General features: G+C 34.3%; 1 protein-coding gene across 2 annotated transcripts in view; it reads left to right on the forward strand.

Moving 5' to 3' along the window:
• Positions 1 to 5834: 5834 nt before the first annotated feature.
• The window catches only part of LOC123556888 (protocadherin-1-like), a 28036-nt gene continuing 7291 nt past the window's right edge, over positions 5835 to 26579 (forward strand). Inside the window, exons 1-3 of one of the 2 annotated variants that reach the window (XM_053543195.1) lie at positions 5835 to 5933; positions 9052 to 9164; positions 20366 to 23140. In XM_053543195.1, coding sequence (XP_053399170.1) covers positions 20486 to 23140 — 2655 coding nt within the window. In that variant the 5' untranslated portion in view covers positions 5835 to 5933; positions 9052 to 9164; positions 20366 to 20485. Of the gene's footprint in view, positions 5934 to 9051; positions 9165 to 19943; positions 20083 to 20365; positions 23141 to 26579 lie in introns of those variants that run through there. The other variant, XM_045347949.2, reaches the window with a different exon arrangement.

A 26579-nucleotide genomic window follows, 5' to 3' on the forward strand; every position in this document is an offset into this window, starting at 1 on the left:
ATTATGCCCCCTTTTGGACTTAGAAAATTCTGGTTAAAGTTTTGCATGCAAGTACATACAGCTATTACTAAAAGGCATATTGATTTGAAACTTATTTTTTCTTTTTCTAGATCAATTATCTACCTCACAAGGTCAAGTCCCATAACTCTGACATGTATTTTGAGCAAATTATGCCCCCTTTTGGACTTAGAAAATCCTGGTTAAAGTTTTGCGTGCAAGTACATACAGCTATTACTAAAAGGCATATTGATTTGAAACTTATTTTTTCTTTTTCTAGATCAATTATCTACCTCACTGGGTCAAGTCCCATAACTTTGACATGTATTTTGAGCAAATTATGCCCCCTTTTGGACTTAGAAAATCCTGGTTAAAGTTTTACATGCAAGTTACTATCTCCAAAACTAATGCAGATATTAAATTGAAACTTCACATGTGTCTTCTGGGTTATAAAACTAGTTGATAGAATCAAGTCCCATAACTCTGACATGTATTTGGGGAAATTATGCCCCTTTTTGGACTTAGAAAATCCTGGTTAAAGTTTTGCGTGCAAGTACATACAGCTATTACCAAAAGGCATATAGCTTTGAAACTTATTTATTCTTTTTCTAGGTCAGTTACCAACCTCACTGGGTCAAGTTCCATAACTCTTAACATGTATTTTGGGCAAATTATGCTCCTTTTGGACTTAGAAAATTCTGGTTAAAGTTTTACATGCAAGTTACTATCTCCAAAACTAATGCAGATATTGAATTGAAACTTAACATGTTTCTTCGGGGTTATTAAACTAGTTGATAGCATCAAGTCCCATAACTCTGATATGCATTTTGGTCAAATTATGTCCTGTTTCGAACTTAAAACTCTTTTGATATTTAACATTTTGGGTAATAATTTCCTGCTTCTGTGACAATATTTCGAATAGTCGAGCTTGGCTGTCTTACGGACAGCTCTTGTTATGATTGAATGTAGTGGACTGAGCCAGTCTATATCCTATGTCCAATATCAGAGCAGAACAGGCACAGATGAAAAAACAATCACTTCTTATTTTTTATTTCCCTGATAATTCGTAGTTGTTATTTCCTCTGCGAATTCTCTAAAATGTACTGGCTTTTGTCTCTACGAAATGGAATTAGACAAAAAGGGGGGAAATTTGAAGAAATATATTTATTATCAGTCCAGCGGCTAGTCTAGTAATGAAGATAATAATGAATAGGAATTTTGCTTCCTCATTAGAATTTAATTTCATGGATATCACTCAACCATAAAATTCACGAAAACTAGTCCTGTACGAAAATTAATGATTAAACAGTATTAATTTTTATTACTTCATGTAAAAGAAAATTGCACATACAATTATTATAATAGTTTTTACATTTCTTTCTGATTTGTAGATATCTGAGGGAGGAAACAATTTCGCAAAATTACATAATTACCTACAAAATGTGAATATTTTGATAAGTTGCCAGAATTCTTAAGTCTTGAACCTAAACTTAATTTGAAAAAGAACTCAAAATTTTTAATAAGACTCAGTGGGTGTGGCATGAATTAATATTGACTTAACGTTAAATGATTTGTAATCCATTTGGACTCTTAAAGGTTAAAACTAAGCTGTCCCTATCATGACAATTAATGAGATTTGAATACAGGAAAAAACAGAACAGAACTTTGATTTATCCCAGATAGCATACAGTGTATAAAAAGTTTCTAACCAGTTCTTTGAATCTTTTTTATTTTGTTCATGCTTAACACGACTGATTCTGCCTTTGCGACCAGTGTAGATCATGATCAGCCTGCACATCTGTGCAGTCTAATCATGATCTGCACTGTTCGCCATTCAGTCAGTATTTTTTGGTAAGCACCCCTTTTAACAGTTAATGGTACTGTCCAAATTGAAAGATGGACAAGTTCATTATAGAAATTTAGCAGGGTAAGGGTTAAACTGATTTACTTCAGCTCAGTTATGAAGAAAGTTCAAAGCCTGCATCTTTGAAAAAAAAATTAGGAGCTGAAATGACCTGATTTAGGTATTGAACCGAAATCTTTCACCATTCAGTCTCTTTTTCATCAACTTCTTCTCATGGTGTTCACCAAATTTGGCCAGAAGCAAGGTAAGAAGGTTAAGTTCACCCACAAAGGGGCGATTTGGGCCTATTTTGGCAATCACATGTCAGGTACCTATAACTTGAAATTGAATATTTGCTTACAAAGACAAAATAATAGTAATAGTATTTATAATACTTCCTGATGTTATTAAGTGTGAACAAAAAGTGAAAATTCCTTTCGCCTGTTTGTGATGTTAAACTACACACAGAATATTTATCTATGCAAAAGAAAAAATTGTAATTTATCCAACTATATTAAGTGCTTTAAAAATAAACAAGAAGAGGTTGGTGTTGACTCGGCCATAACTTTTATAACCTTGTTTATTCGAAACATGCCTATTTATTTGTACGTCTGTTACTGTTAAATATTGTTAATAGCATTAAAACAGTTGTAAACTGCCAGTTTTCACTTAAAATATTAAAATTCTGTTTTTAATTTATACTCGTTACAGTCGTGTTCCTCTTCAGTAGTGTTGTAAAGCGGTAAAACTATAATTAATGACACATGGTAGAAATTGTATTTCAAGTTGTTTGAATATTTTCCTCACACATTATTTTAGATTCCGGGGATTTTCTTGGATTTTAGAAACTCTGTGATACTAAGATCGCATCCCATCTGCGCAGACTTTGCACTAATCCCTGAACTTATTTGATGAATTTTTATGGACTATGAAACCAAGACAAAATGTTATACCTTCATTACCGCTAGGGTAATGGAATCTCTTATTGCAGCTTAATTTATAGAAAATTTTGCTTTGGGGTGAATAGAAAACATTTTTTTTCGTCTCTAGATTTCAGCACGTGCGGGCTGGAAAAATAAAACATCTTGAATAATTTTCTTTTGTTTGGTAATTGCATCATATGAGCATGATCCCGTTAATCCCTGAAAGGAATTTTGTTCTGTCTGCTGGCGTTTTGTTTTGTTTTGCAAGAACCTTAATATATAGCAATGGAATTTTACAATTGTTTTGTTTTGCTATCAATGTAGTATTCATGAAAACATAACCTAAACAGACATAATAGTGTTCCCTCTCAAGAAAAAAGGTAGTATTTAAATACTAAAAAAAGAATTTATATGAAAATTTAAAGGAAATATCATTGACATTTACTGTAATTCTTTGACATCTACTGTAATTGTAGTGACAATTAATTTATGTGTAAAAAAAACCCTGTTTGTAATATAAAATCATACAAATTTGTTAGCTTGAAATTTTGTGGGTTTTGCCAATACAGCTATTTTGTGCAGACATAATTTCTGGATTTCAAAGTTTAAAGATAAAATAAACAGGAATATTTCTTTAACTTAGGTTTAATTTCATGGATTGACACAACTTTAATACAAGTTTAGTCCCTATGTGAATATTAATGATATTACAATACATATAATATGAGCCGTGCCATGGGAAAACCAACATAGTGGGTGTGCGACCAGCATGGATCCAGACCAGCCTGCGCATCCGCGCAGTCTGGTCAGGCTCCATGCTGTTCGCTTTTAAAGCCTATTGGAATTGGAGAAACTGTTAGCGAACAGCATGGATCCTGACCAGACTGCGCGGATGCGCAGGCTGGTCTGGATCCATGCTGGTCGCACACCCACTATGTTGGTTTTCCCATGGCGCGGCTCATATAATGCTTTATGTGATCTTACTGTCTAAAAGTTATGAAAACATGATTGTAATAATTAAGCAAGTTGTTCTTTTGAACTCTGAATTGAAGTTATTAGGCATAAATATGTATTCAGTCATCAATCTTTAGTAGGTACAAACCTGCATTAACAAAGTAACATCAGTGTTAGAAAATTTAGCATAAAATTGTATTTAATTAAGAGTTATTGCCCTTTCCATCTTGTGTGAATTGCACATTTAGTAGTATTTGTACATTTTTGTCATTCTGTTAGACAGAACTGGTTGATTTTTTAACAAATAATTATATGGAAAGCGCTTTGTGTGTTCTGTCTCACGGAAATGTTGTGGCATTTTCCATTGTAGCACAAAACGGCACATCTGTGCTTCTCCCATAAAGCTTTCACTATATGACAGACAGTAGCAGCATGTGCACATTATGTACAAGTTCCTGAGATGCACATTTGCAATAATTGTTGAAGGACAGATTTTGTTTAAGAAAACATAAATGCCAAAGAAGGATTTTATTGTTGAATAAAATCATTTTTAGGAGATGCAAAGGAATTATACCATCAGGGCACAGCTTCTTTGTGATGTACAAATAGTGATTTTGTTGCATTATAATGTCACACTTTCATTCTTCTGTGTTTCAGAGGAAACATTTCAGGCCAAGTTAATAGTTGCGAAGGGTGCGTATTATGTAATGACACCGGTGTCTGTCTGTCTGTCTTTCTGTCCATCCATCAGTCCGTTTGTTAGTAATTTCGTGTCCACGCTGTAACTCTTGAACCCCTTGAAGGATTTTGAAGAAACTTGACACAAATGTTCACCACATAGAGACGACTTGTGGAGCACATGTTTTGGATGGCTCACTTCAAGGTCAAGGTCACAGGGGTCAAAGGTCACATGACTTTCCTTCGTGTCTGCTCTGTAACGCTTGAACTGCTTGAAGGATTTTAAAGAAACTTGGCACAAATGTTCACCACATCGAGACGACTTGCAGAGCACATGTTTTGGATGGCTCGCTTCAAAGTCAAGGTCACACTTTGGGGTCAAAAGTCATACCTTCAGGCATATATTGCTCTATTGTTTTGAATAATGCATTCTTCTATAGCATTGCCATTCTCAGGCTATGACAGCCATATTATCTGTTTTAGAGAACCCAGTACTAGTATGTTATTCTTCTCCATCAGTAACTAACAACTTCTCCTCATATAGAACAGAGGTAAAGGTGAAAAGCTGAACATAGGCAACTGTTTCCTGTTCATTACAAAAATAACTATTGAGTAATAATCAAATTTTATACTCCTGTTTTTCTGCCTTATTTGTATTTTCTGTCATATTCTTTATTATAGCTTTGAAAACTACGATCTTACATTTCTTCAACATGATAGTGTTAAACTTTATACTATAGAAGAAGCATTAAAGGCTGTACATTTTAAAGAATAAATAACGACCCTTTTTTGTCACTTTTAAAAGATATTCTGACACAAAATTTGTCAGCAAATATTGGAAGAATAAGATGTGTCCCAGTTTTACTCCTCGATAGATACGTGTAATTAGGGGTATATAATTATTATAAAAAATGTTATATGTTACTGACAATGAAGTCCTTGTGTCATATATCTCCTCTAGTATAAATCAAAGATTAGTTATGAAAGAAGTGTGCTGTTTGTTTATTTAACTAATAACATGGTAGGAGTTACCCCCTTTGCCGTTTTCTGAGATTTTTATATTTTTTTGTTGTAATGATTATACAGACCGTAACTAGGGTCAATCTTGGTTAAAGTACATACACACGAAAATCATTTTACTGAAAATAATGGGATTTTTACTCCTTAAAGGTGTCTTGAAAGTAATGGTGAATGAAAATTAAAAATATATTGTCAGAGTTATGAGCTTAAATGAAGTTCGGTTAATGTTTGTTTTCTGAATTATTTAACATACCCTCAGAAAAATAACAATTACAATTAACAACAATCAAATCTTGAAACCTGCATGTTGCTTTAAAAGATGAACTGTTAGCAAGGTTTAGTATTCATATTTTTGTATGTACTTAAGAAGCTTTCATCTGATTCCAGGCTGGATGGTTGATGGATCTGTGTGAGGAATGTATGTAATCTCTCAACAAACATAAATATTTACCCAACAATGACTCTGCTGGTACAGGAGATACATGTATCATGGACATTACAGCCACACACCTGACCAGGTAATCATTACAAGTGTAAACACTCAGTGGTCCTCTCTTTCATCTCCTGATAAATATGGCAGAAAAATAGATGTTTTTGGAAGAGTTCTAAGTATACAGCTATAAACATAAGTGGTCTGCTGATTTATGCCATCAGAAAATGCTTGTATTCATTGTATAGCCTGCATGCTCAGTGGTCTCAAACAGGAAGAGTTTCGATTATTATGCCCCCTTTCAAAAAAGGAGGGGTATATTGTTTTGTAGATGTCGGTCGGTCGGTATGTGACCAATCCGTTTCTGGATGATAACTCAAAAACGCTTGGTCCTAAGATCATGAAAGTTGATAGGCAGGTTGTTCATAACAAGCAGATGACCCATATTGATTTTGAGATCTGTACTTAAAGATCAAGGTCACAGTGACCCAGAACAGTTAAACGGTTTCCGGATGATAACTCAAGAACGCTTCGACCTAGGATCATGAAAGTTGATAGGGATGTTGGTCATGAGCAGCAAATGACCCCTACTGATTTTGAGATCAGTAGGTCAAAGGTCAAGGTCACAGTGACATGGAACAGATAAACAGTTTCCGGATGATAACTCAAGAACGCTTGGGCCTAGGATCATGAAAGTTGATAGGGAGGTTAATCATGACCAGCAGGTGATCCCTTTTGATTTTGAGGTCAGTCGGTCAAAGGTCACAGTGACCTGGAACAGTTAAACGGTTTCCGGGCTATAACTCAAGAACACTTGGGCCTAGGATCATGAAAGTTGATAGGGAGTCTAATCATGCCAGGCAGATGACCCCTATTGATTTTGAGGTCAGTAGGTCAAAGGTCACATTGTCCCGGAACAGTTAAACTGTTTCCGGACGATAACTTGAGAACGCTCAGGCCACTTGGATCACTTAATAGGGAGGTAGATCATGACCAGCAGATGACCCCTATTAATTTGAGGTCAGTAGGTCAAAGGTCAAGGTCATATTGACCCAGAACTATAGAACTTATGTGTACAGTGACCAAAAAATTTCTGTTCCTTGTGCAATTACTGAATGCATCGAGGGGGGCATTTCGTGTTCTACGAGCTCTTGTTTATCTGTAGGTCTTGAGTCTGATCCCAAGGCATAGCATGCCTTGTTATAGCCAGCCTGCCTGGTGGAGGAAGTGTTTATGAATACTTAGCTATATGCCTTGAGACTGATTGCCAGGCATAGCATATTGTTCTTTTTGACAATTTGACAAAAGTGCAATATGGCCAGTTATCTTCCTGTGTTGAAAATAGCGGTTTAATCTTTTTGTAGATTACACTATAATACATTGGTATTGGGAAATACTGGAAGAGGGTTTGTTTTGAAAATAAAGTGCGAATAACATCAGATTATATTTAGACAGTTTACATTGGTTGTAGAGGAAGTTGGTCAGTCTGCTTGATGACTGCTTCCTAGATTAGACTGACAAGTGCTTGTACTAAAGTAAGGGATTGTAGAAACTGTGGTCAAAGTCTTATCTGATCTGGGGTTCAAACTTGTAACCACTAGTTAGGAGTCATTTACTGTATCCATTTCACCTCCAGTGTATTTACAGTGTTCATTATAACCATGGCATGCCTTCCTTTACCCTTCCAATTTACTTTATTTCTTAATCACAACAACCTATCTTTAACTCACTGTCTTGGTCTGGATGATGCTTTAAGGGCCCAGTAGGACTTGACAGGACTATTTCAATACCAGCAGACATCAAATATTAATACTTCCACAGAAATGTGTAGCAATCCAGAAGTGTATGATCAAGTTTATGCTTATATCATCATATTTTACTTCACTGTATTTAGAAATGACTGAAAAAAAAGTTATATTATTATGGCACTGCATTGTTCCTCTGTCCATCAACATTTCTTAAGTAAAAAAGAATAAAAGACTTAACACCCAAACTATTTTTAGATTCAGTAGGTCAAAGGTCAAAGTCATAATAACCTTGAGACTGAAAATGTTTTCTGGAATGTAATTCATAAAGTGTAATAGCATTTGCCATGTAAGACAACATGGTGAATACAACATCTAAATCATTTTGATTCAAGGTCAAGGTCATACAGTTAAACCAAAGGTTAAAGTTTAGTAGGTAGCATTTTCATGTCCCTTCTGTATCTCTTTACCTCGTTGTAGATCTTTCAAACACTTTGTTTTAATGAGAGGATGTGCAGTATGCAGCCTTCAGTTATGATGATTCCAGATATCATATCAAATCATGAAACAGTGCCTTGTGGGGAGAGCGCTTTTTCAAAAGTAATCCCTACTTTTTTTACCAAGATTCTGACTGCAGTGCAGTGCAGTATTCAGGTCATTATGATAGGTAATTGATGAGGCAGACATTTCCTGTGTAATATTGATATAGGGACTTTTTTCGTATTTAGTTTGCTATCAGACATGTGCCGAAATATCAGCTACTTTGTCTGTTGTAAAGCCTGTTCTGATAGCACTTGTCTTAGAGACATGTGATGTAATTAAAGGTAAGATATATAACCTCAAATATATATGATAATGAAATTCATGATTTTGCAGTTTTTATCTCAGATAAAAAAATAAAGAAATAATGATACAGAATTTAAAAAATTTTTTTTTGAAGATTTCAGATAGTGAAAATGAAATAGGTTGTAAAGTGGTATTATTTTTAATCCTGTTTAAAAAGAAGTAAAGCTTGTATATTAAAACTGGTGATTAAACTTGGTGGATCTCTCTCACACTGAGATAAAAGCATTAAAACAATGACCGAATGTTTTCCGTGTTTACATGGTTTGAGATAACTGTAATCCCGTAAATGGTAATTTAACATCTCTGTTTAATCGTTATGACAAGCTGTTGACTCCGATCTCTTTGTGTCACAGTTGCGGATTATACGGTGCTTCTGCCTGTAGGGGGCTGACCACCTTTGACATGTAGAAGATTGGTGAGCAGGGACCCGGTAACTTGGTGCTGCTGGTATGCGAGAATTTGCAAACTGAAATCTCAAATCGGCCAGTGTTTGCTGTACAATTGTGACAGTGTTTCTTGCTGTATCCAGAAATGAAGGTCAATATAGACAGTTTATTTCCACATATCCTTAACATCATGTTATTTACTTTAGAGTTAATTTGTTTTGTATGACAGCTTTCCTGGGAAAAGTCAAGATTGGTGCCCTTTGAGAAGGCTTTGTCATGATACTTGGACATACGACCTCCAGCAAAGTTTCATGAATGCCAATAAAGTGTTTTAGTAAAAAGGTAAAGGTAAATTTTGACTTTGTTAAACAATAAAGACAAACTCTGTAGAGCTTTCGAATGACTCTATTTTAAGAACAATTAAAAGTGTCATGCCCAAGCATACACTGCAATGGGAATGCCCAGGATTCAAACCCGAGGCCGTTAACTCGGTAGGAAAGTGGCAGCCCAATCCACCACTCAGTAAGATTGTGTGTGTAATGCAAAATAACAAAATAAGCTCCAGCTAATGAGCATACGCATTTTGAAATCTCTTTCAGCAGTGTATAAGTCATTATGCGTAAGTTATGTTGCATTCAAATCTTCACCAGACAGTAAGGTAACTGAAGTGTTTTTACTGGCTGTTAAGTCATCTTTTAATTATCTTTTTTTTTGTCATTAAGTTTTTGTTTTATATCAAACAGAAATATTCATTCCCACAACCTACTCAGTTATTGTCATCAAAGGTTTGTTTAATCATTAGAGCATCTTTGGTAATCAAATACAATGTCAAAGCGGCAGCTCATGTAAACACTATTTAAAAGACAAATTAGATTTTATTAAGATTGTTTCTTGCCTAAAATGTAGCTGATGATCCGCACAAACGCTGCTCTTTTACCTATCGCTTATCTCTCGCCTTTGAATGTGCAATATCGCAAATACTCGGGATAAAATATAACCTGTAAAACAATGAATTTTTACAGTCTTGATGGCAAATGTTTTTAAAACTGTTAAAAACTGTTACAATGTTTCTAGATTGGTATCAGTGAAATACAGAGAGGGTTTTGTGTGTCAAAAGTTTGTTCATTTCCACTCGATTTTGTTTTCGTAAAAGAGTATAGCAAACACTGAATGTTAGAGAATGACAGAGGTTCGCCACTTTAATCAAATCGAGATTTTATCTCTTATTGTAATTTAGTAAAAAGGTAGCAGGCCAGTGATCAGACAGCTTTTAAACCAGGTGTTGATTGAATTCTCATCATTTTTTCACTCCGCGAAGAAATTAAATTCGATGACGAATGTCAGTTTATAATATTCTGTTCTCGGTGAGGTTCAATCATTGGCGTATCTAAAATCAGTTAAGGTTAGGTAAATCATGTTAATTTTGTGAATAAAAAAGAAAACGCTACGCTAATGATTCCTTTGCCACTTGAAATAGTTATCGATAAAACATTAAACGTTTTCATGGACAAGGTTGGCTTCATGGCTTTCAGTGTCACTAATAACCGAAACATCACATATTCAATAAATTAAATGAATTACTAATAACCAAAAAATCATTACATCAAATAAACAAAATGACTTGCATTTACTATAATGTTTTACTTGAATGACACTATGTGTGCATGAAATTTATTTCTGATAAAATGACAGCAATGGGAGGATATGAAACACTGGAAACACAGAATATTATTACAAACAATAAGAACATTCAAATGGTAAGCGTTGCCTTTTTTAGTGGGAAAAACATGTTTTTTTGTCTTCACAACAAAAACAAACTAAATCTGCTCGCTTAGCTCAATAGGAAGAGCGCCGATCTACGGATTGCAGGGTCGTGAGTTTGATCCTCTGGCGAGCCGTATGTTCTCTGTGACAATTTAATAAAAGATATTGTGTCTTAAATCATTCATCCTCCACCTCTGATTCATGTGAGGAAGTTGACAGTTACATACGGAGAACAGGTTTGTACTGATATAGAATCCAGGAACACTGGCCCGCCCTTATATAACTGAAATACTGTTGAAAAAACGGTGTTAAACCCAAAACAAATAAAAACAAACTAGGTATCTCCAAAATGCATGAAATTATGATTTTGTGGATTGACTTTAAATCATTTTGTTCATCCCTGTTCTGCAAGAAGGCTCTGTTTCACTTTCTGCATGCATTTGTGTGATCACATCTTCTGGAAAAGTTCATTATGCCCCCCTTCAAAGAAGGAGGGGTATAATTGTTTTGCAGATGTCGGTCGGTATGTAGACCAATCCATTTCTGGATGAAAACTCAAGAATGCTTGGGCCTAGGATCATGAAAATTGATAGGGAGATTGGTCATAACCAGCAGGTAACCCCTATTGATTTTGAGATCAGTAGGTCAAAAGTCAAGGTCACAGTGACCCTGAACAATTAAACAGTTTCCAGATTATAACTCAAGAACGCTTGGGCCTAGGATCATGAAAGTTGATATGGAGGTTGGCCATAACCAGCAAATGACCCATATTGATTTTGAGATCAGTAGGTCAAAGGTCAAGGTCACAGTGACCCTGAACAGTAAAATGGTTTCCGGATGATAACTCAAGAGGGCTTAGCCCTAGGATCATGAAAGTTGATAGGGAGGTTGGTCATGACCATCAAATAACCTCTACTGATTTTTAGATCAGTAGGTCAAAAGTCAAGGTCACAGTGACCTGGAACAGTTAAACCATTTCTTGATGATAATTTGAGAACGCTTGAGCTTAGGATCACGAAACTTGATAAGGAAGTTTATCATGATTAGCAGATGACCCTTATTGATTTTGAGCTCAGTAGGTCAAAAGTCAAGGTCACAGTGACCCGAAGAGCCCACTAAACAGTAGAACTTTTGTGTACAGTGAACAAATAATTTCTGTTCCCTGTGCAATTACTGAATGCATCAAGGGGGGCATTTCATGTTCTACGAGCTCTTGTTTTAAAAGCCTTTTTAGAAAACATTACTTTGAGAGACCAAAATGCTATAATTTTCCTGTGATTGGGGTAACTATTCCTAAAGAAAACTGAATGTGATCGCGAGTGTGCTGGTATCGGGGAATTACAGCTACTGAAAATATTATCCCATTTTGAGCATTTTAAAGTCTGTTAAGAGCGTGATGTTTATCTTTTGGAAAAAAAATGTCGGAAGTGTAATGAGCAAGAATAAAGGATTTTTTGTGGTCGAGTTGTTACAATTTTGAACTTTTGACAAGTTTATGGGTATTTATGCTCGCGTTATCAATTGTTATGACTAAACGGTAATATAATAAAAGGTCTCATAGGTTGCCGCCAAGTTGATATATAGTAATTAGGGATGGTTAGACTCAGAAGTCATACTTTATGAAATCAATCGCACATCTTATATTAAATTCTTGAAATCTTCAATATGACTAGTAAATTAGTCATTAAAATAGACGTAATATTTTAAGATTTCTTTTAATGACTATACTGTAACATTTGGATAAAGTTGTTTATGGTATGTTTATGCATAATTATTATTTATTGAAAATATTTTTTTTTGAGATCATAATTATATTATGAAGATTTTCTAGTTTTTTTTGTTTTTTTTTTTCAATTTTTAAAGCTTATTTCTTGTGCACTGATATGAATAAGGTTTAAAGTACCCATTATAAAAAGATGCTGAATAACTAAAAGTTGATGAATGAATACATAGAGTATATCAGCTTATATAATATTTTCTAAAATATATATTGCCTGAATTGTATAATGGTAATATAGTAAAACCTTAAGAATATATGTGGATGTGCTCAGATGTTTGTACAGCATTTTTACATTTTCAACTTATTTTTTAAATGTTCTATGATGATTATTTTGTTTGATTTAACATCACGACAAAACAGTTATACATCATATGGTGACCTTAGAGCTTCTGATGATTGTAGAAGAACTGAGGTGTCCCTACGCCTACAGGCATTATTTCTGTCAAGGGCAGCACCTGGGTAGAATCACCCAGTGGCTTCCTCCCATGAAAAGACTACACCCCAAGGGAGGTTTGAAACCCACTCTGATGAGGGGAAAGTGATTTGGTGCCTGAGCAACCTTAATCATTTGGCCATGGAGAACCCAAATGATCTATGAATCAACTTTACCTTGACTGCTTGGATGTTAAGAAAATCTATCACAATTTTTACCATGCTGGCAGTATCTTATTTTTAATTTGAAAGATGGGTATTTTTTCCACTCCTGATCACTTGAAGAATTCAATAAGACAGACCAGAGGCTTTGACCTTATTGTCAAGTCACTTGACTTAACTTTCTGCCAATCAATTTAATCACTGATAGTTTCTTTGGCAAGGGAAGTGCACACACAGATAAGGACAATTTATGATGTCCGACCACTTATAACTTCAAACAATTCAGTCTTAATTTTCATAATTGCTATCACAGTGACATTCATTTTTCTGCCATTATCTCTGTTAATGAAAGATGCCTTCAATCCTGATCCCCATATTTGCCATGAAACAATGGTGGAACCATTCCAGAAATTGGACTGATATAGTTTGTATTTTTATCAGTGATTTTGATGTATTTAAATAAGTATGATACTTAATGTATATATCTATGGGGCCTCCTTGGCTGAGTGGTTAAGGTCACTGACTTCAAATCACTTGCCCCTCATTGATGTGTGTTTGAACCTCACTCGGGGCATTGAATTCTTCATGTGAGGAAGCCATCCAGCTGGCTTACATTTGGTCGGTGGTTAGACCCAGGTACCCACTCATGATGAAATAATGCACGGAGGGGCACCTGGGGTCTTCCTCCACCATCAAAGCTGGAAGGTTGACATATGACCTATAATTGTGTCGGTGCAACTTAAACCCAACAAATAATGTATACATCCACTGACATAATATTATATTATTATATTATACCAGATTTATATAGACATTAGCATTAGTACTGTACAATGTTCCAAGGTTATAAAACTGAGTTTGGGGACCAGTCCCTGTATGCAGTCTTTCAATTGGTCAATTTCAAATGTGTTCTCAGAATCAGCCATTCAGTGCTGGAGTCTGTAATAATGGACCCAGTCAGTATATTTTCCAGAGGCTGCTATTATGGAAAGGTTGAATTTCAAACATAAGCACAGTGTAAGGCGATTTTGTTGAAAGGATGGTGGCACTCTAGCCCTTGTAGAATCAACAAAAACAGTTCTTTTGTAACTTAAAAAGCATATTTTGTATTTTTGATAACCAGAACTGTATATGGCCAAAAATGGTTAGAATGGAGGCTGAGAGAAAATATTCTAGCTGTGCCATTTATATATTGAACATAATACCATTATAAGCAGGTGGCACCGTGTAAAATATGGAGTGGAGTCGTGGAGTGGAGTGGTGGAGTGGAGTCTGGAGTCGATTTTGGAGTCAATATTGGAGTCAGTTTTGGAGTCAAATTTGGAGTGGAGTCTTTTTTGGAGTCAAATTTGGAGTCGATTTTGGAGTGGAGTCTTTTTTGGAGTCAAATTTGGAGTCCATTTTGGAGTCAGTTTTGGAGTCAAATTTGGAGTGGTGTTTTTTTTGGAGCCATTTTTTGATTGGAGGCATGGGGTGATTTCTCTCAGGCCTGTAGTCACTAAATATATGTACTTGTCTCTTATTGAAACAGTCTTGATTGATAAAATGGGTTTTAAGACAAATGGTCTATAATTTTATGCGGCTTCTCAAGCAGGATTTTTTTTAATGTTTAGGGATTTTGTGAGTGGAGTCTCGAGCTCATTGATGCTTAATGTTACTGAAGTGTTTGGTCTACATTAATTATTATCATCATTTTTGTGGTGAATTTAGGAATGGATTACCAGGGGTATTAAAGTCCCAGAAACACTTTGGATATTATAATTTCAAGGCTTAACGTGAAAGGGAACATAATAGCAATAATTCTAAATGAACACTTTTTTCGATATCGCCCCTCAATATGTCTTTGTTGATTTATTTTAAAGTTACAACAAAAGCCTGCATTTTTAAACCAATGTTTTTAGAGATTGGACCATTTACTTTGTTCAAATGATCGGTCAGTTTGTATAGAAAAGGGATAGGTGATTTGCTCTGCTTTAGGGTGCATATTGGCTCGATCCTATTGCATGTACTGAAAAATATCTGTAATAAAATGTCTCTTTCACATGTGTGTAGGTCTACTAAAATAATACATTTTGTATGAAATTAATTAAAAACAAAACAAACAAAAAAGAACAAGGTTTACGTTCACTGTATTTACTTCAGATATACCCAAAATGCACCATTTGCTGTTCTCATTTTAAAAAATTCTTGGGGGAGGATACCCCGGAACCCCCAACACCACCCCTGCGTACTATGAATAAGGTCCTGGCTACTCGCCTGCAATCTTGACATTTATAAATTCTAACCTTGTTAATCTATCAATACGCCATTCGTTATTTAATATAGGTATCGTTTATAAAGTTTGATCGAACTAGATCAGCCTGCACTATTCTCATTCATCTGATGTTCGACATGGTACCCGAGAACGGTGGTAGAGCTCTTGTATGCGAGAATGGCCTGCACAGGCATGAAGTTGATCAGAATTCATATAGTTCTTTAATTGAAAGCAAATTTTGTATGGAATGAACAGACGAATCAAGAACCAGACTAGTGCAAATGTATTTTTTTGTGAATTGTACTATTGTCTATTATATTATGCCGTTTGTAGCAGATAGTAAATATTTAATTACGTAAGTTTTTTTTCTTGCTTTTATTTTCCGGATTCATTTTAAAAACTTAAAACAATACTTTCTCATTATTTCACATTTCAAGTTAGAAATGTTTATCAATTCTCTCTGAGTAATCTTCAGGCAACATCTGACCCAACATCATAAATAACAAACCATGAAGGAACTAGGGGTCAAGTCCTGATAAGAATGAGATATCATGCTGAGGTACTGTACCAGTACCTTCTCCAGCAGAATTTTGTAGAAATCTGTCATAAAGTAGAGAGTGATTTGTTGTAATTAACTATCCAATGTAATGGCAAGTTATTCTTACCAATATGATAAGGGTCATTTGAGAAAACATCAGTAACTGTCATTGTTATTTCTAGAGGAGTATCATACTAGGTTTTATTAAATTTTGACTCCAAAACTGACTCCAAATTAAATTCCAAAATTGACTCTTAATTTGACTCCAAAAAAGACTCCACCCCAAATTTGAATCCAAAATTGACTCCAAAAGTGACTCCAAATTTGACTCCAAAATTGACTCCAAAATCGACTCCAGACTCCACTCCACCACTCCACTCCATGACTCCACTCCATATTTTACACGGTGCCAAGCAGGCATTAAAGAAAGACCACAAAAGAAAAAATCTGAAGTGTTCTCCAGTGATTACTGAGGCTTTTTAGAAGCAATTACAAGAAGTCTATAAAACTGCTTCTGAGATTGAAGACAGAGAAAATGAAATGACCATAATGGCTGTTGGAAGAAGTCTTTATTGCAGGGCATGGGATATCAATATCTACTCAGATATACCTTAAGTGGATAATGGAAGGTATCATTTACCAAAGCAAGCTGTTTTCCATACTTAGACTGTCTACATAAATATTGTTGAGAGTTATTACATTACTTGTGTAAATACTGTAATCTGTAGGGGACTCTATAATACATTGTGGCAGGGTTATTTTGAAACCCCTAATAGATAGTCAATCTAGTCGCATGTGCAAGGTTAAATTTTGTATTATGTCAAATTAGATTTCGAATTCATCATAAGCATACAATACATTTTTCCACCTTTTGTTAATTTATGATTGTTCATATAATTTGTTGTTTATATTTACATCAAGTTTCTCTTTAAAATAAAAAAGAAATAATTATTTGCTACATATACAAGATTTAGTTTCTCTAGAAGGATTATCAAGTTCATTTATTTATCAAGATATTACATGTAATGATAATTATGATTTAAAATGTACATTCTTTATATTTTTAGTTTATTCTAATTTGTTTTAGCTCGATTGTGATAAAAGCTTCAAGCTTATTGGAACCACTCTTGAGTCCGCTTCCTGGAAAAATCAGTACTGGTGTCATATGTGAAGTCATGGTCGTGACCCCAGTGGGACTCGAACCCACGGCCTCTGGATTGAGCGGCCGACACCTTATCCACTAGACCACCGCTCCCCTTTATATTTTTCTATACTGATACATATAAATATAAAACTTTGACTCCTTATATTTGTTGTCCATAATTTGTGCTATTGACCGGTTTTTAGTTCAACACATAATTTTTCTAAGTCAAAACTTGAAAAAAGAAAGGAGAAGAAATTGGAAATTTAGGTCTGATCTCATGTAATAAAGGCTTGCTGATTTATAGTAAAAGAAGTGTATGTACATAAATATTTTATATACATTATATTTTCCATACACTTTTATGTTTACTGGAAAGGAAATAGAGAAAAAAGAGAGTTGTCAACATTTTTATGAGGCATTGTTCATTCCTGTACGTCTGCCCCCTTGTTTGCTTAAAGGGGACAAGTATAAAATCTTTATAAAATCTGTATACATTATTACATATTTTGCTGGAGGATAAAATTGTTTACAAATCTATTTTATTGCCTTCTATTTCATAATAACAATTGCTGTTTATGATGTAGGAATTTTAATACCAAATAAAAATTTTATACTTCAAAGTATTTAACCTGTCAAAACCTTGCTTTGATGATACAAAACTTTTCATTTTTTATTGCATGTACTTGTATGCTATAACACCTTGGAGCAGTTTTGTTTTTCCTCAAAAACTGAAACAGTTGTATTTCATTTAAGCCTTACCCTGCTGAATTTCTTTAATGAACTTGTCCATCTTTCAATTTGGACAGTACCATTAACTGTTAAAAGGGGTGTTTACCAAAAAGATACTGATTGAATAGCGAACAGTGCAGATCATGATCAGACTGCATGGATGTCACAAAGGCAGAACCAATCGTGTCCAGCATGGTAAGAGTTCACTCTTAAGACAGTCACAAGCCTTCCCATGAACAGCGAGTATAGTTTCAATGTTTTTGACGGTCCTCGATATAGTTTTCATTTCTCACTTCAGTTTTATACTTTTATGCAAACAAAGATTTTAAGATAGAGTTTTTTTGTTTTAAGATAGAGTTTTTTTGCCTCATCTCGGTCACAAATGCTACTAAAAATGGAAAAAGAAGGTGGACATTAAAAAAGGTGTACATTCATTACAACACCTGGTGAAAACAGTATCTTCTGCAGCAAGTTTGATTGACAGTTCTTTATTTCACATAGATGTTTGTAATCGCAAAAAACATTTGTCCGACAACAATCTTTATGTTAAAAGTTATGACATAATATATGTTTTTGCTGTTTTAGTTATGTATAGAAACAAAGGAAATTTGTGGGTGCCGTGACAAACCAGGAAAGTAATTAACAGCAAGTGCAATTTGTGGTCAATTCTGACAAACATTTCCTGTCAAACTGTAGTTAAATTTTCCAGTTTACCAGTTTGTCATAAATAAATCTGTTTGTATTAATATTAACAGATCAGATCACTGGAGACATGCTGCGAACAAAGATAAATTCATTTGTTTCGTTTTGCCCGCCGCTATTTTAATTGCTACTATTCTTGTTTTGTCGACATTATACAAAAAATGGTCACACTTACAAAAAGACAACAAAACCTGAAAATTAAATATGATCTTGTTTTACAATATAGGTATGTTTAATATAGTATCTGCCCTTATTTCTCATGTAGAAAACAGTGAAGTTCATAGATCAGCATGGATTTTTGTGTTATTAATACCAAAAATAGATAGTAGGCCATGGATTTCAAAAAGGTTTGGATTTTATAGTACATTTCTTTATTTAATATAAACCAAGGGTCACTATAGATTTATACAGTAAATTGAACCAGGTAGTCCCCTTTACGTAACAGGACTAGGGAAAGATGGACTTTTTATGGAGCATAACTTTTTCTTGAAATATAAAAAAAGTGATGTAAACTTATAAATTTTTCTGCCACAGCTTAAGTAACAAAAAACATGCAATGTTTTCTTGAGAAAACCACACATAAATATTTTCAGCCATAACTGTGAATTTACAATGTGATGGTAATTACACCATTCTTTTGTAATTACTCTTCCAGGCTAATTATACATGTGTTTGACAATAGGCAGTTTTCATCTGAGAAACTATTGAGTCAATTTTGAGTTAACTGAGAAATACCAATTAAAACAGGCACTTGTCTAATTGTTAAGATAGTTTGTACATGTGTGGGATAATTGCTAGTGTGCCGGCCTGCCATTTACAACTCCCCCTGGTATAATCCTTCTCACCAGAAAGTAAAAACATTATGTCAAAGATAATCTTGTTTTGCTGTGATATGTGACACTATTATGATGATATATTTCTTCTCTAGAGATTTATGTGTTCTGGTCAAACTTACAGTGCATTTTTAATTGAATTTAGGTATAGGATTTGAAAAATTAAACCTTCAAAGCATATATTGCAGACAAAAGTAAGCATTTTTCATCTTTCATTATTTGTTTTTCAGCATCTCAGATGCTCATTAATTTTTTTTGCAAAATACATGTCAGCTTTACAAAAGGAATTTTAAATTTGAAAACTGTCTGTTATATCCATAAAGTTTATGTCTGTCATCTTTAACACTTTAAATTCACTTAGGAAATAAGATCTATGTTCCATATCTTTGTTTGAAAAAGTGTCAGAAGGTCTATCTTTTCAACACATGTAAGATATAAGCCAAGAAATTTTTTAGAGGATTTATATTTTCAGTGTGTTTAACACCCTTTTTGTTAAACAAATTTTATAGCACAAAACAATTTGTTGCAAACGTTTTTGCACATCATTTTACCATATGTTTTACTTCATAATCAAATATCTTTTACGTTTAGTATTATTTTCATTATCACCACTCATCTGTTGCTAAACATATTTACCGCAATAATAAATGTGAAGTGTGCCGTGATAAGAGCTAAAGGGTGGTCTAATTGCCTTTGCTGAGAGCTGATTGGCTAACTGTCAACAAAGGGGTGGGACTATTTGAATGATTGACACCCAATTATCGAACAAGTGTAGAAGAATCAGAAATCTGTCATAATACCATGCACATGTTTGAAAATAAGAAGTATCTGAAATTATTTGGGCAGAAAATTTTACAGATGATGGAATTATCTGTTACATATGTATATTTGTCATTAAGTTAGGGTAGCACTTTTATATTTGGTAAGTTTGTAGGATTAATTTGATCTTAAATATAAAGTTTTCCCATTATTTTAATTGGAATATTTCTCTTTTTTTGCAATGTAATTTCTGTTTTGGGGATGCAAATAAAAGTATTATGTGAAGAAGGGATTTATTTCTTAAGAGGATTTAAACTGTCTGCTTCAAAGAGGATAGTGATTGTGAATTTGAAGATGTAATTATTTGTCGGTAATTGGACTAGCATCTTGAAATAGAAATATTTTCACTGGATATTTGAATTAAATAATCTTTTCAAATATTTCAGGGAATTTTGAGCAATTGCATGCAGAGAGAAATTGAGAGTCGGGGATGACACACAGTAAATATTGTAGCTGACAATTTCGAGAGGAGCTGCTATTCTGTATTGGAGATCTACATAGCGAAGATGGAGAATTCATGTGGATATATCATTTTAACATTTATGTTTATTTCATGTTACATTTTTCATTATTGTACAGCAGTAACGTACACAGTAGTTGAAGAAGGCAAACCTAATTCTGCTATTGGTAACATTGCTGTGGATTTTAACTTTACCGTTTATATAAATGAAGGAAGATCATTGAGATTCAGTTTCCTGAACCAGGATCAACCTCACGTGTCGTATTTCAACATTTCGGAAAATACTGGTATTTTGTACACTGTTGGAGTTCTTGATCGAGAAAATATTTGTGATCAGCCTGTGCAATGTTCAGTCATACTGGAAATCGCAGTAACAGCAACAAAGAGTTCATTTTTTGACAAAGTGAAGGTTAATGTGACGATTGAGGATGTGAATGACCATGCTCCTAACTTTTCCAAACCGTTTGAAATCATTTCATTTTCTGAATCATCAGTCATAGGAACTTCATTTACAGTTGACGGAGCTGTCGATCCAGATAGCTCTAAGTTTGCAGTGAAATCCTATAACATCAGACCAACTGGTTTACCATTTTCGACAAAGTTTATCACAAATCTTGATGGAACTGCTAGCGTTCAAATCATAGTCAGTGGAGAGCTTGACCGAGAAAGTAAAGATCATTATGAAATTCAACTTCATGCAGCAGACGGTGGAACTCCACCATTAACTGGAATTCTTCCTATAAATATTACAATCACAGATGTAAACGACAATTTCCCAGAATTCACTAACAAAATGTACAATGCCTCTGTAGAGGAAGATATCTCGGTTAATTCTACGATTTTGCATGTAACTGCGAATGATCTGGATATTGGAGACAACAGTAAAATCATATACAGTTTCGCTGCCCACCAGCCTCAGGACATCGAATCATTGTTCTCAATTCATCCCGAAACAGGTGAAATCAAAACAATAGGAAGGTTGGTTTACAGCCCAGGACATCAATATCAAGTTATTGTGGAGGCAAGCGATTCTGGTGTGCCGCCGAAAACAACCCAGGCACTTGTGTATGTACATGTACAGGATGTTAATAATAATGCGCCAAAAATAAAGCTGAATTTACTGTCCTCGTCAAAATTCGCTAAAATTTCAGAACATGCAGACATTGGAGCTGTTGTTGCTTTGATTGGAGTTACCGACGATGATGTCGGCTGGAACGGAATTACCAACTGCACGTTAGAAAGCGATACATTTTCACTTCAAAAGTCAGACGTTAATGAGTACAAAGTTATTGTAACAAAGCCCTTAGATCGTGAAAAGAAGTCTCTTTATAATGTCAGTGTGTTCTGCGAGGATCTCGGAACTCCTCCAATAAATTCAACAAGCAGATTTAATGTTTCTGTCATTGATGAAAATGACCATGTTCCAATATTTTCACAGCAAAATTATAAAGTAACACTAAATGAAAACAATAATTATGGGGATGTTATTTTAACTGTGTCAGCTTTTGATGCAGACATAGGCAACAATGCTAAAATACATTATGAATTAAGAAGTGAATCATGGACTGATTTTATCATAGAGCCAACTGATGGGACAATTCGTGCAATGAAACCCTTTGACAGGGAGGATCAGGATCTTTATGAATTTTTTGTGCTTGCAATTGATGGCGGCAAAGAGCCGCACACATCTACTGCAACTGTAACTTTGACGATCCTAGATGAAAATGACAACAGACCGAATTTCGAGCTGGCACATTACGATTTTAAGGTTCCTGAAAATCATCCCCAGGAAAAGGTTGTCGGACAAGTTGTTGCTATAGACAAAGACTCTGAAAATAATGGAATTGTTACTTATAATATTGCTGAAAATTCTGAAATTGCTTTGCCATTTAAGCTGGACCCTAATGGATTCTTAAAAACTAAAATTCCACTGGATAGAGAATTTGAGAACCGATACGATTTTACGATTGTTGCAACTGATCAAGGATCCCCAAAAAGACTTAGCTCCTCTGTTAATGTAAGTGTGTTTGTCAGTGATACGAATGATAACGGACCTTTTTTTCGGGTACCCGACAAATCTGGCCATGTAGTTCATGTATCGGTGACAACTCCTGTAAACACACCGCTTTATCTTATCAAAGCTTTTGACGTTGATGAAGGCAGAAATGCTGAACTGATATACAAAATTGAGGACCGCAATGATACAAATATTTTCGATATCAACGACATGGGTCAAATACTTGTTGCACGACCAATAGAAAAGGGGGAGATTAATTTGTACATGATTGAAGTAGTTGTTTACGATAGGGGAAGTCCACAAAATTACGCAAAAACTAGACTAATGATGTCGGTTACAGCTGCTAACAAGACAACAACGTCTCCCGTCAAAGAAGGTTTACACAGCCAGAATTTGCTTATAGCCTTGACAGTTGTCATAGTGACAGTGGTTCTGGCTGCAACTATTGTGGTCACAATATGTGTGATTCGTAGAATGGATAAGAAAAAGCAGGAATTTTTTGGCGCCGATTGTAATAGTGATCATTCGTCTGAGGCAGAAGTGGCTCCTGGCTTGCAAAGTGATGGACAAAAGGATTTTTACTCTGGACCAAATAACACAACTCACTTGGCTCCAGTTGTGTCACACATGTCTCTAGATAGAAGTTCTATTACCAAAGATTACATCTACAAACCCAGAATGAATGTAAGTATAAAATGTTTTGTAAGCTCAGTTATAAATGCTGATTCAGATGTGTGTGGCAGTCTTACTGCATATCTTAGCAGAGCCATTTTTCTCCACAGTTAACTCGCAACTTCTTCACATTTAGAAATAGGTAACTGTAAGACAGTAGATGGTGTTGTAATCACACTATCTCGGATAACACAGTATACTATGACACTGTGCACAGGAATCATACTTTAAACCTATGGTAAGGTTGTCTGCAGCTAGCAGCTCTTTGTGATAATTTAGATGAGAGGTCAATACCAAATTCTGAGTAGATGGTCTAAGTTGACAGAAAAAAAATCGAAGAGTTTATAATGCTCTCTTAGCATAATCATGATACCAAATTGATGATTAGTTTACTAACCATGTACATTAGAGAAAAAATAAGTACCTCAGTTTGTGAGTGAGTATACTGATAAAATCTTGAGTCATAATAAAATTGCTCATTCATTGAAGATATGTATTTTATATGCTAATCACAACAACAGGAAAACAGTAATTTTGACAGGTTCGAAAATATTCCTTTACACATATTGAATAACTCACCAGTCAATAGTCGAAACTATTTGCCTGATGAACCTCAGGCAATAGTTTTGACCATTGACCATTGACCAACGAGCCACTCAGTAAGTGTTTTATAAAATGACAGCAAATATTTATTTTCACAGCTCTATTTGTAGATATTTCACTTATTAGCCCAGTAAACGTGTGTTGAATATAGACCAGTCATATATAGCACAAACTGTGGGACCAGCGCTTTATTTAAGGAGTCATGTAATAAATTAAGATATATGACTTTTTTTTTTCTGCATTCGCCCTCTGTTTTGTCACACTTCCTCTATATTTATCAGTTTACACTTTACAACTTATACTGAAAAGAAAAATGCCTCTTATATGCGTTTCCCTTTCCTGTAATTAACTGACGAGAAGCTGGCTATATTTAATTCATATAATGGTAGCATCATTGCAAAAAAGTGACATTCATATTAAAAAGTTTTGTACTATCCTGTTGTACTGATTAAATCCCTGTAAAGAATGTTTAACCCTTATCATGCTGGACAAGGCTGATTCTGCCTTTGCGACAAGTGTAGATCATGATCAACCTGCACATCCATGTGGTCTGATCAAGATCTGCATAGTTTGCCATTCAGTCAGTATATGTTTGGTAAGCACCCCATTTAAACAGTTAATGGTACTGTCCAAATTGAAAAATGGACAAGTTCATTAAAGAAATTTAGCAGGGTAAGGGTTAAATAAGCTAGGTAGTGCTAACTTTGAAAAATTGCTGAAAAAATATGCTGTGTCAGTTTAAGTAATAAGCAATACTTAAAACAACAATTAGAACTTTAATTTCTAACAACCATTTAATTATTTAATATAAATTTTATTTCCAAAAGCAATTTTGTTACATATCAAAAGCATGTGAATCAATTTTCTTAGCGATTGACATTAAATTTTGTATCAGAATTGGCTAATTAGTGGCAATTCATTCTTAGTATGGGGGACCAGAGTTGAATTAATGTAATTTCCAAGCAGTGAAATTATACATTGATGTTAATTTTTTCCCACCTGTTTTGTCTAAAAGAATTAAAATAATTTACGTCATTCAAGAAGAAAGGTATGCTGTAATTAACAACATAAACTTCAATTTTGTCTGATGGAATTAAATGGAATTAGATTTTATTGCTATTATCCTGGGTGCAAGGACCTTTATGTTGTAACTATAAGTGTGCAATTTTCAGTATCTCACAAAAATCAGATTTTATCACAATTTATACAATTTATAGTCTTTATATTGTTAAAATCGTAAAAAAATTTTCTTTTCCCATTCATGCCAAATTTTACTGTCTGACGAAAATGGCAAGTTTTCTTTCTGCCTAAGGCAGCAATCATGAAATTTATGAAGTTTTAGTCATAATATGGAAATATAAGTCATTGTCTTCAGGAATATAAGAAATTAGCTCGAAAATTAATCAGTTTTTCATCTAATAGCAAATTGATTCTCCTAAAATTGCTTCCATGATTTGTCATGTTCCAAATTGGAAGCTTTTAATTGATCCAGATTGGTGATAAGACATTTGATATCAGTCAGAGTTATCTGGAAGCTTGTGATTTTTCATGTTTTTCCTGACTTTACTTCAGAGATGGGAGTATTTATTTGCTGAGATAAAATTACTGTTATCTTCTAGGTACAGGCTACCCAGCACGTGCAGTACAGTCTACGCAGATAATGTTCTGCAAATATTTATATATGTTTAGTAATACAAGATTATCCATATAGCTTCTGTTGATTGAAATACATGATAAACCATGTCAAGTTAGGTCAATCCCAGATTTGAATTTTTGTACAAGATAAGTAGTTTTGTCATTTCTCTTTTAGAAAAAGCAGTAACTCACAGAGCTAGTTGATGCTGAATGTAATACATAGATAAGTTTAAGTTATGTCAGTGCTGATATCAGCTTTAGTTAGTACTGATATCAGTTGATGTCAGTGCTAATATCGTTTGATGTCATTTCTGATATTGACTCATGTCTGGCTTTTAAAACTCAGCAATATATATTTTAAGACGAGGTTAAGTCAGTGCTTGCTCATCAAAGTACAAGCATCATAACATGTAGTGATCCAGTGAACCTGGTACACCTATTGATTAATCCGCTGTAAATATAACAATACATCATATAATTTCATAAAATATACATAAGCATTTTATTACTACTGCATGAAAATTGATTGTCTTAGAAGTCAAGTGAGAGGGTAAACTTATAATATTGTTTTTACCTTCAGTGGTAATTCATCCCTTTTAATGAACAAAGAAACTGTAAGACAGCAAATTTTTATTGAACTAAATAAAATACAATCTCACTTTTCTTTCATTTGTTAATGAAACAAAGGGTTAAGTTTTTTTTTGTTGATTATAACATTATGATGAATGTCTTCCTTTATAGACTGCTCATAAATAAAGATTAATTATTTCCTGGGTAAAGTTTTAAATTATTTTGATCACAGTATGGTAGGGTTTTTCTAGTAAATCCCAAGGATTATTTTAATGGAATTTTCATTTCTCGACTTAATGTGAAAACACATGAGGTCTTACAATTAACTAATACTTCCCACATGAACTTTGCTACATAAATATGTTTCTTTCATTTCATTTTCTTTATGGTAAAGATTTTAAAGAAAACAAAAGACTGTTTGACGGCAAAAGATTCTGCCTTTGCGACCAGTGCAGACCAAGATCAGCCTGCATGTCCATGCAGTCTGATCATGGTCTGCACTGTTCGCTATTCAGTCAGTAAATTTTCAGTGAACACCCCTTTGAATAATAAGTGGTACTGCCCGAATTGAATGATGGACCAGTCCATTTTATAAATTTAGCGGGTTTAAAGATTAAATTCAAGCACTCATACTTACAGCATG

This window comes from Mercenaria mercenaria, chromosome 5 (genome assembly GCF_021730395.1).
Source record: "Mercenaria mercenaria strain notata chromosome 5, MADL_Memer_1, whole genome shotgun sequence".
Classification (NCBI taxonomy): Eukaryota; Metazoa; Mollusca; class Bivalvia; order Venerida; family Veneridae; genus Mercenaria; species Mercenaria mercenaria.